Raw genomic sequence first — 16,904 nt, 5'->3', positions numbered from 1 at the left:
CATTAAATAACAAGACAAAAACAGAGGCGGGTCAAAACGTAATGCCCTGGATTTTTATTTCATTTTGTGACAATTCAAGAGGATTCTGTCTTTTCCCGCGTGTGTGTGTGTGTGTGGTGGTCTACGAAAACAAAACGTCATGACTCCGGGTCACTGGAATGGGATCTGGATTGTGGTACAGACAGAAAAACTACAAGTAGCCGAGTTCAGTACCAAACTCTTCACAGAAGAGAGCAGCTTTAAGGTTCTGTGTTGGTTCTCAAATGAAGGCACCCGACGACGACCTCACAGCGATCTGGAGTCCGAAAAGAGACAAACCTTCGTTTTAATCAGTACAAGTTTTCTGCCGCGTCATGTCAAAGCTGGAATGATAATGTCAGTTACTGCATTTTTTATTTTTTTTTACTCCCTTAGTTCTTTAAAGACCAACAAACGAATGAGGAAAACAGGACGTACAAAAATATTTGTTAAAAATTAGGAGAATTTTCTTGGGGAGGAAACAAAACTTTGTTGTGAACCAGAAAAAAAAGATTAAAAAAAAAAAAAAAAGTGCTTTCGTAATTCAGAAGCAGCAAAGCATTCTGGGAAAGTCTTCATTCTGTTTCTTTTTGTTACTTGTCTCAAGAATTTTAAAAGAATGGAAGATCTTTTGAGGAGCCGGCCCACACCCGACCAACGCTCATCCGACAGAGCTGACAGGCACGCCCCCTCCGGCCATAGCCACACCCACATTTCATATTTTTATATACACACATGTATACATACATGTGTTTGTGTATATACACACATATATATGTGTATATAGACATATATTCACATAAATATGTATATACGTGTATACATATATGCATACACATATATACATATTCTACATGTATATACATATGCATATACTGTATATACATACACACATCTATATATACATAGATCTATATATTATATACACATATATGTATATGTATATATAAAGCAAAAACATTCATCCCAACACAGACTACGGCTCAGGACTGGTGGGTGGGTCGTGGGGGTTGGTTGTGGGGGGGAGGGGGTAGTGGTTGGGGTGGTTACAGTGTATATATAAAAAAATAAAATAAAAACAAGGGGTAAAGGAAACTTGTAAACACGGCACAATAAATAGATGAACAGCAGGTCCGCCTCTTGTGATGTCATCCCTCTGGTCGACGCCCACACCTCAAACTCGCACCAGTTGTAGTTTGTCGTTTTCTCTTTTTTAATTTGGGATTTTTTTTCTTTTTTTTTTATATCTCGAGTGCAAAACATCACAAATGAACAATTCCGTATTCAAGTAATGTTATATACAAGAAGGGGGCGGGGTCTTACAAATATGCAGTACTGTACATAGAATTGCCATATTAATTTACAGACGATTTCGTATTAACAGTAACAAAGAGGGGAGGGGCGGGAGGGGGCAGAAATTGTACGAGACGAGCATTGCAATAGTCCCAAAACAGTTACCATGGAAACCCAGTCTTGCGTGCTCATTTGGCCACCATTTGATTTCACGGCTAACGATGCATAGCACCTAAAAAAAACAAAAAAAACAAACAGCCGACAGTAGTGTGGCGTCCCGGCGCGCCCCAGCAGGGGGCGGGGCGGCGAGCGCGAGGCTACGTGACCTCCATGGCGACTGTGTTCTCCGACAGACTGTTCAGTGCTGGCTTGTCTTGTTCGTGGTTCTCCCTGCAGGGGGCGACAAAGCAGACGCGGTCTTTGTTTGCGCCTCTTAAAGCGACTCCGCCGTCGACCAGTCAGCGTTTCTCACCTGGGCACGATGTCCAGCGGCGAGGCAGTCGCCGTGGCGACCTTGGGCTTCTGACAGTTGGCGGTGGCGGCGTGAGCGAGCTTTAAGGCGGACGTGGACACGGTGGCGCTCAAGGTCCGGGGGGCGTAGATGCGCGTGGCGGGGGAGACGCCCAGGCGGAGGTTGTTGTTGTTTCCCAGCAGGACCTGAGTGGCGGCGGGGCGGGTGGTGCCGTTGTTGTTGCTGGTCACCGCGGTGGAACCGGGGGCGTTGCAGGGGTGGAGCGAGGTCGGTGTCAGAGGGGCAGTGGGAGGAGCCGGGGCGGTGGGGGGCGGGGACGTTGTGCTCGAGAGATGCAAGCCCTTGTAGACACCTGGGAGGGGTCAAAAAGGTCGAGATTTGAACGATCTGCTCTTTGCTAGCTTTGTGTAGCTACGTCTGATTGGCTCCGCCCTGAACAGCTTACCTGAGGGGGAGAGGACGCCGTTGACTCCGCCTCCCAGGGCGAGCTCCTCCTTGGTTTTGAGTGCCAGCAGCTGGTCGGCGGTGATAAGGGCGGACGCGGCGAACTGAGCGCTGGCCTGGTCCAACGTGTTCGCCAGGCTCTGTCGGGGGGGAGGAGAGTTCAGAACCAGACGGAGGCGGGACGGAACGGCGCCGGGTGGAGTGGGAGGAGACTCACGTATGAGCTGGATGCCGTGCTGCTATTGGCTCGCTGCTGCTGCTCCAGCTGCTGCTTCTGCATCAGGACCAGCTGCTCCTGATGCTGCTGGAACTGCTCAGCCGTGAACGCTGGAGGGGGGGGGGGACAGGGGCATTAGAAAAAACACATGTGGCCCCGCCCACCTCCATTCCAAACACCCGCCCCCATGCCTATTTCATCCAATCAGCAGCATCTCATTCTTTAGCATACAAGCAACGTCATAAACAGGGCGTGTCCTCATGGAAATGTAGGACACGCCCTACAGTCAACAACAACACAAATGCATCTTGGGAAATAATGACAAGATGTGGCGCCGGAGGGATCCACTTACGGGCGGCGGGTGGGGGCGGAGGGACGACCCTCGCCGGGCGTTGGGAGCCAAACGGCTGCCTCCCGGCAGCGGAGGGGGCGGAGATAGGGGCATGGGCGGAGACAGGGGCGTGGCGCTTTGGGCCGCGACTCAGCTTCCTGAAGAGCGGGTGGGCGTCGTCCAGCTGGTGGGGGGGGAGCGTCCGCGGGCGGAAGTGGCGCCATCGGCACGCCTTGATGTCCAACAGGAGCTGACTGAGGTCCCTGGGGGAGGGGCAGGGGGCGGAGCCGCTTCGGTCTGAGGTATTTGTGTCTGAGGTACTGGAGATCCTGTTGGGGGGGGTCGCTGTGGGCGGGTCGGGAGGGGGCGGGTCCAGCCTGTCGGGGTCCAGTCCGTGAAAAACGTTGTCGCAGTCGGTCGACGCCCGGTCCAGCAGCACCCTGAGGGCGAGACGGGGGGGGTTAGTAGGTCGAGCAGCTGGGAGGTCGATTACCCACAATCCCCGGCGAGTCGGACCGACCTGCCGCCTCGTCCCACGCGCCGCCGGGCCAGGCCGAGGCAGCGGCGCGGCACGGTGAGCGTGGTGAGGCTGTAGCGGTAGCGCGCCTCCGCCAGGCCGTCCTCCCAGGGCCAGCTCCCCACCCGGTCCTGACGAGCCTGGGGGGGGGATGGATGGGGGGCAGACGCACTGGTTTAATGATGGAACCCGTTACCGCGGTAACCATCAGGGAAGCGCCACGTTGTGGACTTACGGCGAGGTACTGGCAGCCGGCCTTCCGGCGGAACGCGAAGGCGCCGTCCGGGTCGTTCTCCTCCTCGGCCTCTGACGACCCAGAGTGCAGCTGGGGAGGGGGGGGGACAGAGGTCAAACGTTATCGTGGAGCCACCCACTACCTGGGGGAGTGGGGCGGTCATGCGTCTCACCTGGGAGAAGGGCTCGTCGTCGGAGCTGGGGAAGTCGTACTGGTTGAGGTCCTTGGCGTTGAAGACGGCCGGACCCGAGTGGTGGTGGTGGTGGGGGCCCGACGAGAGGGGCGGGGCCCGCTGCTTCTTCTCATACTTCCTCTTCTGGCGGGGGGCCTCCATTTTATCGGCCTGTAGAAGGGAAACCGTGAGTGGCGGGGCGGGGGCTTGAGAGGGAACCCCCTGAGCGGAACACCAGCTCACCTTGGACTTGTAGTCTTTGTGGTCCTGGTGGTCTTGGTGTCGGTACTGGTTGGTGAGGGGCACCAGGGGGATGATCTGGGGCCGCACCAGCGCCCGCTCCGCCAGGACCTCCGCCATCACCTCGCCACCAAAGTCCGACATCACGTTTCTGGAGGACCAATCAGAAACAATCACGAACGGAAGGCTCAGACGTTTCCCTCGTCCGACCGACCCTTCGTCCGACCGTCGCTCACCTCTTCTCGAAGATCTCCAGCGTGAGGTGCAGCAGCTCCCTCTTGCTCTTCTCCCGCCTCTTGATCATCTCCAGGATGGTGACGGCGCGGCTCAGGTCGCGCCGCAGCTTCAGCATCTTCTCGTAGGACGCCTCGTCGTTCTTACGGTTCTGCGGGACGAAGGGCGGAGATCAGAGCGACGCTTCAACCGACAGGAACCACCGCTAGTTGGCGGATGGATACAACATCAGTGAGAACGGATCACGTTCTCGTTGGTGGAGTGAAGACGTAGCTCGTGTGTTCTCGTGACTTTTTCGTTTGTTTTCACTCTTTACCATTGCTTACGTAACATATATAATTATACACAGGTAAAATCTGTGCGTCTATTGGTTGATAAAAATATGTTGTTTTTTCATAATTTAGGGGGTTTGGAGAGTTTTTTACATCCTGGAACAGATTAACATTTTAGTTTGATTTAAGAGTTCAGTCACGAAACAAATTGAACTTGTATCTCCAGGTTCTACTTTAATCCAGACAGGCGGTTCTCTAAACGACCAGTAGGTGGCATCAGTAACCCTTCAAAGCGTTTCCACTGCGCTGAGGTTTCACGCTGCGCTGCGTTCACCACAGTTCACTCGCCTGACCCAACAGTCCTCTCCGGGCCGTGAACCTGAACGTCTCTTCCTGAACGAACGTCCACTGACCTTCCTGGTCTGCATCTTCTCGGTGCGCCGCCTGAACGCCACGTAGGGGTCGCTGGTGCTGGAGCCGTCCCGCTTCTCCTGCTTGACGGTGGGGATGAGTGAGTTGGCTTTGCTGCTTTTCCTCTTGCGGCTCCAGTAGTCGAACACCTCCTTGATCAGCTCGTCGTCCTCCTTCAGCAGCAGCTTGGCCTCCGGGAGGCTGACCAGCTGGAACACACCGGGAGAAGGTAGGGGGTTAGGGCGTGTTCCGGTGTGACGGGCGCCGAGGGGGGGCTGTGAACCGACACCCACCTGCTGCCCGCTGCCTTTCTCCAGCCGGTCGATCATCTCCTCGAACTGCAGGAAGCTGATCTCCATCTTCTTCTTCAGCTTGTTGACGAAGGCGTCGTCGTCCGTGTCCAGGTCGTAGTCGGGCTGCTCGGCGTCCAGGCTGAAAGCTGCAGGGGGGGGCACATGGAGTCACATGGTCAAAGAGTCACATGATCAGGACAAACAGCCAAAGGAACCCCCCCAAACCAGAAGAACTACCAGGTTTACGAACAGACACAAACCTGGAAAACAACCAGAGCTGCATCACGACTCCAGAAACAAACTCCTGACTTCCTGGAAAAAATTTTCCAGTCTAGACTTTAATCTTTCAGATTCACAAAATCCACATCAGATTTTAGATGCGATGATCTCAGCGTCTGTTAATCCGTCACAGATTATAATCCGTCTCCAAACACTGATCCACACCCGTGGCGGCGTGAAGCGTTTAACTCCTCCCAGCATGCTTTTATTTTGATAGACAAATACTGAAAATATAAAGAAGTTCTATGTCATCTTACAGACCGTCTGTTTCTACTGCGGGAAAAAAACTCCAGCTTCTACGGACACAAAGTCGTCGTCTGCAAACACGACTAACGTTTGTCCCATCAAACGGTGAAAACAAATGTAAACTCATTAAAGCTGCGTTAGGGTTCCATTATTAATCAATAATCATTCATCACAGTTGCAGCAAACAAAACAGAAGTCGAGCTACGGAGTTCTTTTTTTCTTCCGCCTCAGGCGTTGCTATGGAAACCACTGTTGTCCAGCTCAGCCTCCTAACGCCGAACCTCAGGCTGGGTTTCATTTACCAGATCGCTCGTTTACCGCGCCGCCGTCGCGGCTGCCGGCGTCCACAGACGTGGGACGTCAAATCCAGATCACAGCTGTTAAACAATCTGACGAGTCGGCGCTTTCTTAAATCTGAACAGTCTGGTGCGGCAGACAAAAACGACCCACAACCACACCACAGAAGCGCCGGCTCCACGTCTGCCAACCAACGCTCAAATTTCCACGCCGGACGCGACTCCCTCCCCGCGTCCGACGACGGCCTGAAATTAATCTGGCGGGATCAAACATTTGTCACGTCGTCTGTCGGCTGACGAGCGACGCCGTTCAGGAGGCAGAAAATTACATTTGCAGAAGGATCAACCGGTTGTGACACGCAGGAGGTCACCGATCAAACTGGCTTTGTCTGACAAACCCGTGACAGCCCAGTGAAGACACACACACACACACACACACACCTGATGGCTTTAAACCGCCTCATCACTCACTCCACACTCAGCTGGGTTCACCGTCTGTGAAAGCAAATGCTACGTTTACACATGAATGCATCAGGACCACCGTGTGTGTGTGTGTGTGTGTGTGTGTGTGTGTGCTGGGCTTGCACCAGGAGCTAGTGTGTCTAAGCCACTGTGTCTCAGTGTAAAAGAATTGATTAAGCCACAAATAGCCACAATCTGTGTCCAAGACAGCGGCGCAGCGCGTGGACGACCGACGCTTGTTGTGAGGGAGCGTGGGGAGGATACCCCCCCCCACGGAGGGGTCCGGGGGGCCTCCCCTGGGAATTTTCTTTAGAAAATGGGGTTTTCCTGCATTCTGATGACAAAATCTTCTGTTCAGTTCACCTACAAAAATCCACTAAAGCCAACAGTTGAAGCTGAACTCTTTATTTCTGTCCTACTTTATGCAGGAATGAATGTGAGATTCAACCAGATTCACTCTGTGAAGATACAGTCAGACTAAATATTACTCAGTGTTTACTGGTAGTTTTACTGAGACTAGAAGACATTTTAACTTTGACATAGACAACACCATTTGTATGTCATAGTTTAGTTTGTTTTTAATTCAGTAACATGATTTTTCATTTCAATGTAAAAACGCATATAAAATATCAAGCGAGGTGAAAACACATTTACATCATCGCTGGTTATTCCTGCTGGTCAGAGGGAACAAAAGTCTAAGACTACAAACAAGTATTGATAATATCTTTCATTGACCTTCTGATCAGTCTGTCTCCACTCCCCCCCCTCTCAGCATTCACCATTTGTTTATTAATGAGGACTTTAACACAAACTCTACTAGAAAACACTGGATTCTTTTGATCGATGGTCCTCACCTTGTCACCAATTCACTGGTTTAGCTTGAAAAAATAGAATCTTTGTTTTTGATTGGTTGAGAGGAGGTCATGACCCGAGTGCATATTTAATGATCGGGGGCGTTCGGGTCACTTTGGCTATTTCCGTCGGCGCGGCACTAGCGAGAGAAAAAGTTTGTTATGGCTCGGGGATTTTCACGAGTCCAAAAAAGTTATAAGTTTGAGCCTTTTTTTCCCCTCAAAATAAGAACGCCACTGTCAATCTGGAATTTACACGCCTATGGCGACGTGGCGAATGGCTAGCGCAAGCCCAGGTGTGTGTGTGTGTGTGTGTGTGTCTGACTCACGCTGTATGTGAATGAGCTGCTTTGGCATCTTGTACTCCCCGGGGTAGAGGGACTCGTAGTAGGTGATGTTGCTTCCTGCCTCGGGGACGGGGATGACCATGTTGTCCCGCTTCTCGCCATAGACCTGCTGCGCCGAGATCGCCCGCTGGAGATGGTGTTCCTACGGAAACACAGAGAGGGGGGTGAGCGCAACAGCACGAACCATAGTGAAGCATTGCTCACGCTAGCATTCAGAGATAGAACCACCTCGACCCGGTGGGACGACCACAGAACGGTCAGAACAAACACCAGACATTCGCACTGGAGGACGCAGGCGCGGATGCTTGGATTTAAACAGGAACTAGTTTCAGCTTCCTACAGAGACGGACGTTAGCTTAGCAGACCGACCGGAACACCAGCTGTTAAGGTCCGAGAACAAATCAGGACAATCTGTTCTTCAGCGCCACCAACAGGAGCTCAGTTTGACCTAAAAATAGTTCCTTCATCGCAGTTTACACTAAAAATACGGTCGAACCTGGAGATACACGAGTTTAATCCGTTCATTTAAAATAACTAAAATCATTTTAATTCATTCCAGTCTTGTAAAAAAAGTTTTATTAACCAACATAAATAAGTAAACAAGGGTAAGAATGAAAGAGAAAAGTCACGGGAACACAAAAGCTACGTCTTTACTCCACAAGCGAGAACGAGATCTGGTCTCACTGATGTCGTATCCATCCGCCAACTTGCGGTGATGTTCTGAAACACGACTCGTGTCTTGGACTGCAGATCTTCATGACACCATAAAACTGCGTTGTTATCCGTTACGTTGAATCAGCATCCAGCTGCAGTGACAGAAGCCAATCGGGTCGTCATCACCACAAGCCCAGATTACCCATCAACCCTTTCGGTTTGAGCAGCAAACATGAGTTTGTTACTCCAACAGAACTCGACCTCGGGCCAACGAGTCGATGAGTCAACCGAGCTGCCATTGGTCGGCGAAGAATCGAGCGTGTCTCTGTCTGGAGCGACGGGTCTAAATAAAAGCAGCAAGGAATAAACAACGATCACAGAGAGGAAGAGCAGTTTGTATCTAAGGTGACGTTTAGGCGCCGCTCAATCATAAACTAGTTATTTTATGACAGAGCAGCATGAAGGTCCGACGGCGTCCCAGAAGGACGGAGACACACGAACCTCAATGTCACATGACTTCTCTCCACCTATCAGTGAGAAACGCTCACAAATTAACACAGTTTTCATTAGAAATTAAAACCGTTCCGATTGAGCATCATCACCTTCACGGGGAAAAGAAACGAGGTGCGTTCGTTTCGTGCATCAGAACCCACCCCCTTCTGCACATCTAACGGTTCACCGCCGCCGAGACGTCCGATCAAACGGCAGCTTTAAACCAGAACACAACTGTTCCTGAACAGGTCGGGTGTGCGGCGTGCGTTGCCATGGTGACAGCTAGTGTACAACAGAACCGTCCTTCTGATAAGGAACTCTCTGATGCTACCGAACCTCCACACATACATTCATCTTCATTCAGTCGAGCGAGGTGGGTGGAGCCAAGAGACCAGCCGGCGTGTGACGCCCGGCATCCAGACGTGAGGGAGGAAAAACAACCTGAACAGGACCGCCGGGTGATGACGGACACGCGCCACCTGCTCCGGGACGGTCCTGCCTCCGCATTGTTGGTTTGATCGACCCGCCGGAGCGCCAGCTGGGGGGGGTAAATGTGCCTGGAGGGGGGTGGGGGGGGGGTGAGGTGAGGTAGGGGGGCTGGTTTTCCTTGCAGGCTGCTCATTGTAGCGGAGCCACCGAGCTGGGCTGCGAGCCAGAAACCAGGCGGTCTGTCGGCGCGGCGGCGTGCTGCCGGCAGCGTACGGCATTCCTCTGGAGGGAAGGTGTTTGTTTACCCCGTGTGTGTGTGTGTGTGTGTGTGTGTGTGTGTGTGTGTCAGCTACAGCAATCTACAGCTCATGGTGTCGTTTCAGCGGCGCATCGGAGACGTTGAGCGCTGCGCTGGAGGCATCGATGACCTCGCTCGGCTTATCCACGTCACACACACACACACACACACACACCAGCTACATTCTTTCCCTCTTAATGATCAGAACAGACGGGTCTGAACATCCATCAGGCGTAACGGGAGATTCCGGCCTTGGAGGTCGAGACTCGACTGACCAGCTCCGCCACGCCGACTCCAACTGACATGAACCGACGTCAGTTGGAGTCGGTTGACCTTTCCGACCTCCGTCAAGCGGACTCGATCTGATTCACATGAAACAACTCGAATCGGTGCTGAAACCGGATCAGAACCGCCAGTCAGATGCAGGAAACACCGGAACGGATCTACCAGACGCTCCTCTGGAGACGATGAGTCAGCGGTTTCACAGAGCAAACCCCAACAAACCGACGATCACATGATCTCACCCCCCACCCCCCAATAATCATCATCTTCCTCCAGCTTCTCCACAGCGAGAGAAACGATAACTCAAACGGCCCGGATGACAACACAGACGCTGACAGGACCAATCAGGTGGAGCGTTTGTTTACTCTGCCGCCACGGCAACGCCTCGCAATAAATGGAGGTGAATGCAGCGCGGCAACCCCCCCCCCACACACACACACACACACGTCCAGAAATAGCCTGCTGAAACGACCACATCGATCACTGTCAGGTCGGCCAGGCAGCCGGAGCTCCTCCGCCCATCCCAGACGGCGTAAACGCCACTTAAGATGATGGACGGCCCCCCGGGGTGTGTGTGTGTGTGTGTGTGTGTGCTAGCGATGGACGCTCCGCCACAGTGCAGTACGTTAGCTCTGAAGATCTGTGTGTGTGTGTGAGGACGGTTTCTCACGTCTGAAGCCGACAGCCGCCATCCGGTCGCATCCGACCCGTGGGGTCACACAGCAGAGAACCCGGTGTCCCGCCAGCGTGTGTGTGTGTGTGTGTGTGGCTACGAGGCAAACGCGGGCCGCAGACGCTGACCTCACTTCCACCCAAATGTAAACAACACCGAGTCTGACCCAAAACAAACACGACACACGTGCTGAGGGCGACACACACACACACACACACACACACACACACACACACACACACACACCTGAGCCCTACTCAAGGCCAGGCCAGCAGCAGAGGAAGGAAGTGAGGTCACTGGTCTGTTGTACCACAGCAACCTCTAACAACAGTTAGCAGCGAGCTAAAAAACTTCCTTTCGGCTCATCCTTTTAGCGTTAGCGGTCGCTAACGCATTATTTCCCCATTTTTTCATCTACGCTGACATTTGTTTTTTATGCTGGACGCCCTTCCTGCCGCAAAACCTATGCATTTATCCAGGCTACAGCCGTGGCTAGCTGGTTGGGTGCAAGCTAAAAGAAGGAAAACACCTGGGGAGGTGGGGTCCTGAACCCCCAAACAGATCAACCAAGGTGTAGCAGTGTTGTCATGTTAATAGCTTCACATTGCCGCTTGTGCATATTTCACCTGTCATGCTAGATGCTAACATGCTAATGTCTCTCCAGCTTGCTATTTAACGTCACACGCCCAAGCGTGGCATGACTCCGCCTTTGTTTTGGTTGAAGTGAACAAACGGGGGGGGGTGTGTGTGAGACAGCTCATTGTTGTGGTGCGGCTAGCTAGCGAGCTAGCTCGCTGACGCCTGCAGGAGCCTGATGTTGACGTCCAGTGGCAGCAGACATGGCGGTGGGCGCACGGCGGACCGTTACGTAACTCAACACACCAACTGAGCAGCAGACAGGAAGTGACAGCCCCCCCCCCACGCCATCTGACACACTGAACCCCTGACACCGAACCCCCCCCCCCCCCATGTGACACTTCCAGCCAATAAAATCAATCAACATGGATGCCGCCGGCATCCCGATACGCCGGGAAAACATCATTCCAGGTGACGGGGAATGTTGTCTGATAAACATGTAAACAAACTATACCCCCAGGGGTATTTAGGTAAAGCCCCCCCATTGTCCTACAGACATGACTCTGGAATGGGTTCCTCTCATTGGTTAAATCCAGACACGATTCCTTCATTCATAAACAGCTGTAAACATGGAGGAATTCCATTAAAAACACACAAAACCACAACATAATAGAAGCAGGAAGCTAACTGAAGCTAGCTGCTTTAGCTAATTAGCACAACACAGGCCGTTTCCCGGGTTAAACGTGTCCGTTCCGTCTCCCAGCAGCAGCGGTGTTGACATTTTTCTGCGCCCGGCAGATGTCACCTAAACCCGGGCTCTCCAGCGCCCCCTTGCCCTGGCCTGCCGCCACTGCGCCAAACACCAAAGGCCCGATCCCGACAGACCAGACAAAATGTCGGAGCGGCTCAAGTCACATGACTCCTTTGTACTCATAAAATCACCTCACGGGGAAATAAACCGATAAAACCGGGAGATTTCACCCCAAACCGACAAAAGGAGCCCCCGTTTCCCTGAAATGTCCCCCGGGACCCCGCGTGGAGGCGTCCCCGACGCGAATCCGTCGTGTTTCTCCCCGAGCGAAAAAAAAAAAAAACCAGCGGCCATTTTGTGAAAGCTGGCGCAGAAGGAAAAAAAAACACAACACAACAACGCGTTTTTAAAAAACAAAACCAAAATGCATTTAATTTGCCGAACGGCGGAAGCATACCGACTCTTCTTCTTTCTCCATCCCCGTCGGCATCTGCGGCACGGCCCGGTTAATGGATGCATATTCGTGGAGGTCGGGCAGGTCCTCGCAGCGGAAGACGGGCAGCGGCTTGGACGCGTCCAGCGCCCGCGCCCGAAACGACAGTTTGCTCATTTTGTTTTTTTTCTCTCACGATTCGAGATGAAATGTAAAACTACCGGATCTCCTAGTGTTCACACCGGCAGCGGCTGGAGCGCTCATGGATGTTTCTGGGCGGTGTTCTCAACTCAGGAAACGATCGAGTGGTGGTCGGTTGTGTTTAAGGGCGTCGCCAGCGGAGCCGGGGGAAGGCCCGGATCTCGGTCACTCTCTCTCGGACTGTTTTTTTCTGACGCTCCGCTGCCTACCGTCGGTTCAGTGCGCCATGGACAACATGGCGGACATTTAAAAGTCTTTTGCTCGCTTCGGCTCGCGGCGGTCCAACCCCCAGCTCCACCGCCGACCATTCCCACGCGGGGCCCGGCGCTTGCGCGTTGCGTGGGGTGGGGGGAAGGGGGCCGCGGAGATCGAGAGCCCAACGCCGCTCCGCGCGTTAATTATTGAGATGAACGGTAAAAAAAAAAAAAAAAAAAAAAAAAGGTGGCGGAAATAAACAGGAATAAATAACAAAATAAAAAATATTAAAAATTATAAATAAGCAAATTTTAAAAAATAGTTTCTAGGTTAATTTAGTTACTGAATGACAGCGAATGTAAAGCGAATATAAATTAGACGAATACTTTATTAATCCCGGAGGAAATAAGAGGCGGATTAATTAATTAAATTAATTGATAAAATTTATATTTAAAGTGAGAAATTTAGTTTTTTATACTTGTTAAAAAAATACACATTCTCATACATGCATATATATACACACACGCGTACATATATTCACATTTACATAGACATTTATACACATATATAAACACATAAAAACACAGACATTTCCATACATCATAGATATTATATAAACACACAAACATTTATATATTTAAACAGACATACATATATACATAAAACACAATCACACACATCTATAAATACATATACACGTATATACACAGTACACACACACACACACACACTATACTGTATGTGATATTTAATATCTACTTTTCAAAATCTGTCTTTGATCTTTCTTAATTAGAATTTGGCCATTTTAATATTTAATTAATTTTGTAACTTTTCCTTTTAGCTCTGACATTTTATTCAGTAATTTAAATTGAATGAAACTCAGCAAGAATATATATATATATATATATAACCAAAGGTTTGTTAACACTCCTGTTCTAAGAAAAGAGTTTGGGTCTCTGGAGGACAAGATGTGATGAAACGTTTGATGGAGTCAAAGAAACTCTGGATTATAACAGAGAGACGTAAAATCACAACAAATGAGCATCACAAGTGTTTCGGCAACAAAAACAATATTGAAACTATAAATTCTGTTTCAAGTGGTTAAAGCATGGGGGTAACCCCCCCTCCCCAGCACCAGAGACCAACACCTAAAACAACACAGACGACTCAGATCAGACCCTCCTCACACCTTCATCACGTTCACCGAGTAGAACCCTTCTAAAAACGTTCATCCAGGCGTCACAACAACAAACCGGCCACAAGAACAATGTTGCCCTCTTCTGGCCAGACGGCCACATAGCCAGAGGCACCGTCTCCAGAGGACTCAACCCAACAACGCCTTCAAGTTAACCTCACTGAAGGCCGTGGCATTCACCCACGAGTCACAATGGAGAACCAGCAGATCCACAACTCCAGGTGGTTCTTAAACGTTTATCAAGGCAGCAAACATTCAGAAGTCTTACCTGTTGATGTCGTTGGGTTTATCCAGGGTCCATCCAGGGGGGTTGAGGTTCTCGTCTCATCCTGACATTCGGTGATTGGAACACTAGGACCTGAGGATCCATTGGGAGGAAAAACAAGGACAATCAGTCAAAGTTCTGGTCCCAGAGGAACAAAGAATCAGACCCTAAAGAAACCAAGAACCAAGATTCAAAATGAGCACACAATCTTGATTGGTGCTATGCTGCCTGGTCGGATCCTTTAAATCTGATTGGCCTGAACCTCCTGACGGACGACCTCCTCCATCTTGGTATCAGGTGCAACTTTAAAAGCAGCAAACCGGAAGAACAACTGGGCAATTTTAGCCTAGCTGAGGTCTTGATGATCCTGGTGGTGGAGGCGGATGGTCTTCCCAATGGTCACGTGGCCGTTCACCTTGGACAGATCGCAGATCATCATGTGACCCCCCACCCCCACCCCCGTTACTCAGGTGTGTGTCCTGACCCAACCCTCTGGCATAAAGAGGTCCCTCCCCCAGGACGGCGGCGGTGGAAATAACTGCTGAGTAAACATGAGCTGGAAAGGCAGGGTGGTGTTCTGATGTTCTGATGACACTTAGAGTTAGCAGTGAGCGGCTAGTAGCTTTCAGCAGCCAACTCCAAGAAGAAAAGGATCAACTGAAAACGTCATGATTGGCGAGACGTCACAAGATGCTATCATGAAACCCCCCGCTCATCGTTTCAAGTCACGCACAGGTACACAATTGTTTGGATGTAGACAAACAAAAGGTGTTTTTGTTGTTGTTATCTCTGAATAAAAGTTACAAAAACATGCAGACAGGTGGATACCATACTTCTGGCTACATGCTAAAAGTGCTAGTCTTCTCGTCAGAAGACGCCTGAATTTTCTAGATTGTTCCTTTAAACATAATTGATTACAGAAGGTTCACTATTCCTTAATGTGAACACATTAATCAGGTCATTATTATAGAAGAGAAATAAATCATAAATCAGGATGACTCTGAGACAACAAATTAACGTAATTAGCTGCTGGAACTTGCCTCTAATCTCAGTGGGACGGTGAACTGCCGGTAAAGTCTTTTCATACCACACATACTTCGTGCTGGCCCACTGGTGTCCCGTGAGGGTGGGGTCGGTCCCATAACACCCAGGACGTTACACAACCACCGGAATGCTTTAGCAGTTTACAGCTAATTGGGTTATTAACCTTCCTAACTGGTTATTTCCTACCAAAACGGAACTCATGAGAGTTAAACCACCATGAGACGTCCTTTGTAAGATGGGTCAGGGTTAAGGATGGGGGGTTTACCCCCTATCTGGGTCGAGGTAGAGGTCTGGGGGGGATCCTGATCCATCCAGGGCCGTGCAGTACCTCAAACCGGCCACTCTACCCTAGTGGCGCTGTTCAGCTACACACCCTGTAAAACCTGTGATTAACAAGCTCAATATTTCCAACCAAGATGATGAATCCTGATATAAATACATCAAAATCATCCCTGAATTCGGAATCGACCCCATCCCCCTTCCGGTTCCAGCGTTTTTACCCACAGGAACTCAAGATTCGAGATCTAACTCCACCATTTATTTCCCTTTAAACAGTGAAAAATCCCTCCGCCTGGATCCACCAGAACCTCATCCGGTCCAGAACCGGTGGGCCGCTGGGGGAACTAGTTCTTCTTCTTTTTTTTAATCCGCTTCAATCGCGTCCAGCTGACCAGACAGGAATTTGATTGCGTGTATGAAATCATCTGATGCCAGAAACATTACTCACGGTGGGGCCTCCACGGGCCGCCCGTGGGGATCAAGTTCGTAACGGAAGGAGAAGATACTCACCGGGGCGGTGGTTCGGTTCGGTTCTGGGCGGATGACAAACATTTTTGCGTCACAAGTTTAGAAAAAAAACAAAAACAAAAAAAAAAAACACCCCGCAAACAGCACGACGCAAAAGAAAGAGCCAACTATCGTTAGCGTTAGCCGCAGCTAGCTTCGAGTTGGTTCGGAATTAAAGAGCCAGGAACGAGCCGGTGTTCCTCCGCCGTCCCGGTTAGATCCACGTCGTCCGACGGTGTTTATCGGTGGAGGGTCAGTCCGTGTTTTCCTGTCGGTGTGAGGCAGCCTGAAAGTAGAGGTGGCAACCAAAGTGCTACTGTTGGGGGTTAACAACTTTGCTGTAAAACGCGGCCGGTGATTGGTCGGTGGAAGCCACCAATCACCTGTGGAGAGCTCTGGCCTGGTGACGTCAGGTCCCACAAGGTGGACGTGATTGGCTGAGGGGGACACGGAGACGTTCCGACATTCGAGTTCCTACTTGTTACAAGCGCGTGCTCCATTTTAAACTTTATTTTTTATCGATTTGTATGACCGGAAGTAGTTTTTTTGTTTGTTTGTTTTTTTACTACGAACAGAGTACGAGCGTTTAGCTCCTCCCTCCCAGTCCGGCATGACAGTCACCTGAAGACAGTGTGTGTGTGTGTGTGTGTGTGTGTGTGTGTGTGTGTGTGTGTGTGTGTTCTTGAAACGTCACACGTCATAGTTCATTTGTCACGCGACAAAAAAAAAAAACAACCAAAAAACTTTTTATTAATTTTTTAAATTAAGTTAGCTGCGCTTTTGTGTTTATGTATAAAACACACGTTAATAAATTAATTAAAAATTAAATTTAAATTATTTAAATTTATTTAATTTAAACAAAAAAAACAGTCCGCATACCAGCTGTGGATTTGTGTTTATGTATCAAACACACGTTAAATTAATTAATTAAAATCAAATTTAAATCAACAAAATCTGAATTTAAAATTAAAAATTCACTGCACAATATTTTTTACAGAGG

General features: G+C 50.2%; 1 protein-coding gene across 3 annotated transcripts; it reads right to left on the bottom strand.

The window, feature by feature from the left end:
• Window positions 1–31: 31 nt before the first annotated feature.
• On the bottom strand, window positions 32–16,222 carry LOC137611987 (enhancer of polycomb homolog 1-like). 3 transcript variants are annotated; one of them, XM_068340252.1, is made up of 15 exons: window positions 15,908–16,222; window positions 14,078–14,167; window positions 7,613–7,772; window positions 5,150–5,295; window positions 4,859–5,065; window positions 4,176–4,324; window positions 3,943–4,090; window positions 3,700–3,870; window positions 3,528–3,617; window positions 3,296–3,432; window positions 2,797–3,215; window positions 2,445–2,554; window positions 2,229–2,367; window positions 1,784–2,135; window positions 32–1,701 (listed from the first exon to the last, which is right to left on the bottom strand). In XM_068340252.1, exons 3-15 carry the CDS (start codon window positions 7,710–7,712, stop codon window positions 1,629–1,631), a joined length of 2,241 nt encoding a protein of 746 aa, XP_068196353.1. In that variant the 5' UTR covers window positions 7,713–7,772; window positions 14,078–14,167; window positions 15,908–16,222; the 3' UTR covers window positions 32–1,628. The 3 variants fall into 3 exon arrangements, with proteins under 3 accessions (XP_068196353.1, XP_068196352.1, XP_068196351.1); XM_068340251.1 differs by lacking the exons at window positions 14,078–14,167; window positions 15,908–16,222 and adding an exon at window positions 12,243–12,849; XM_068340250.1 differs by lacking the exons at window positions 14,078–14,167; window positions 15,908–16,222 and adding an exon at window positions 12,243–12,853 and having other exon boundaries at window positions 4,859–5,295.
• Window positions 16,223–16,904: the final 682 nt, after the last annotated feature.

This window comes from Antennarius striatus, chromosome 18, assembly GCF_040054535.1.
Source record: "Antennarius striatus isolate MH-2024 chromosome 18, ASM4005453v1, whole genome shotgun sequence".
In the NCBI taxonomy this organism is placed as follows: domain Eukaryota; kingdom Metazoa; phylum Chordata; class Actinopteri; order Lophiiformes; family Antennariidae; genus Antennarius; species Antennarius striatus.
The sequence above is the reverse complement of the archived record's forward strand: the minus strand, read 5'-3'. Positions and strand labels throughout refer to the sequence as shown.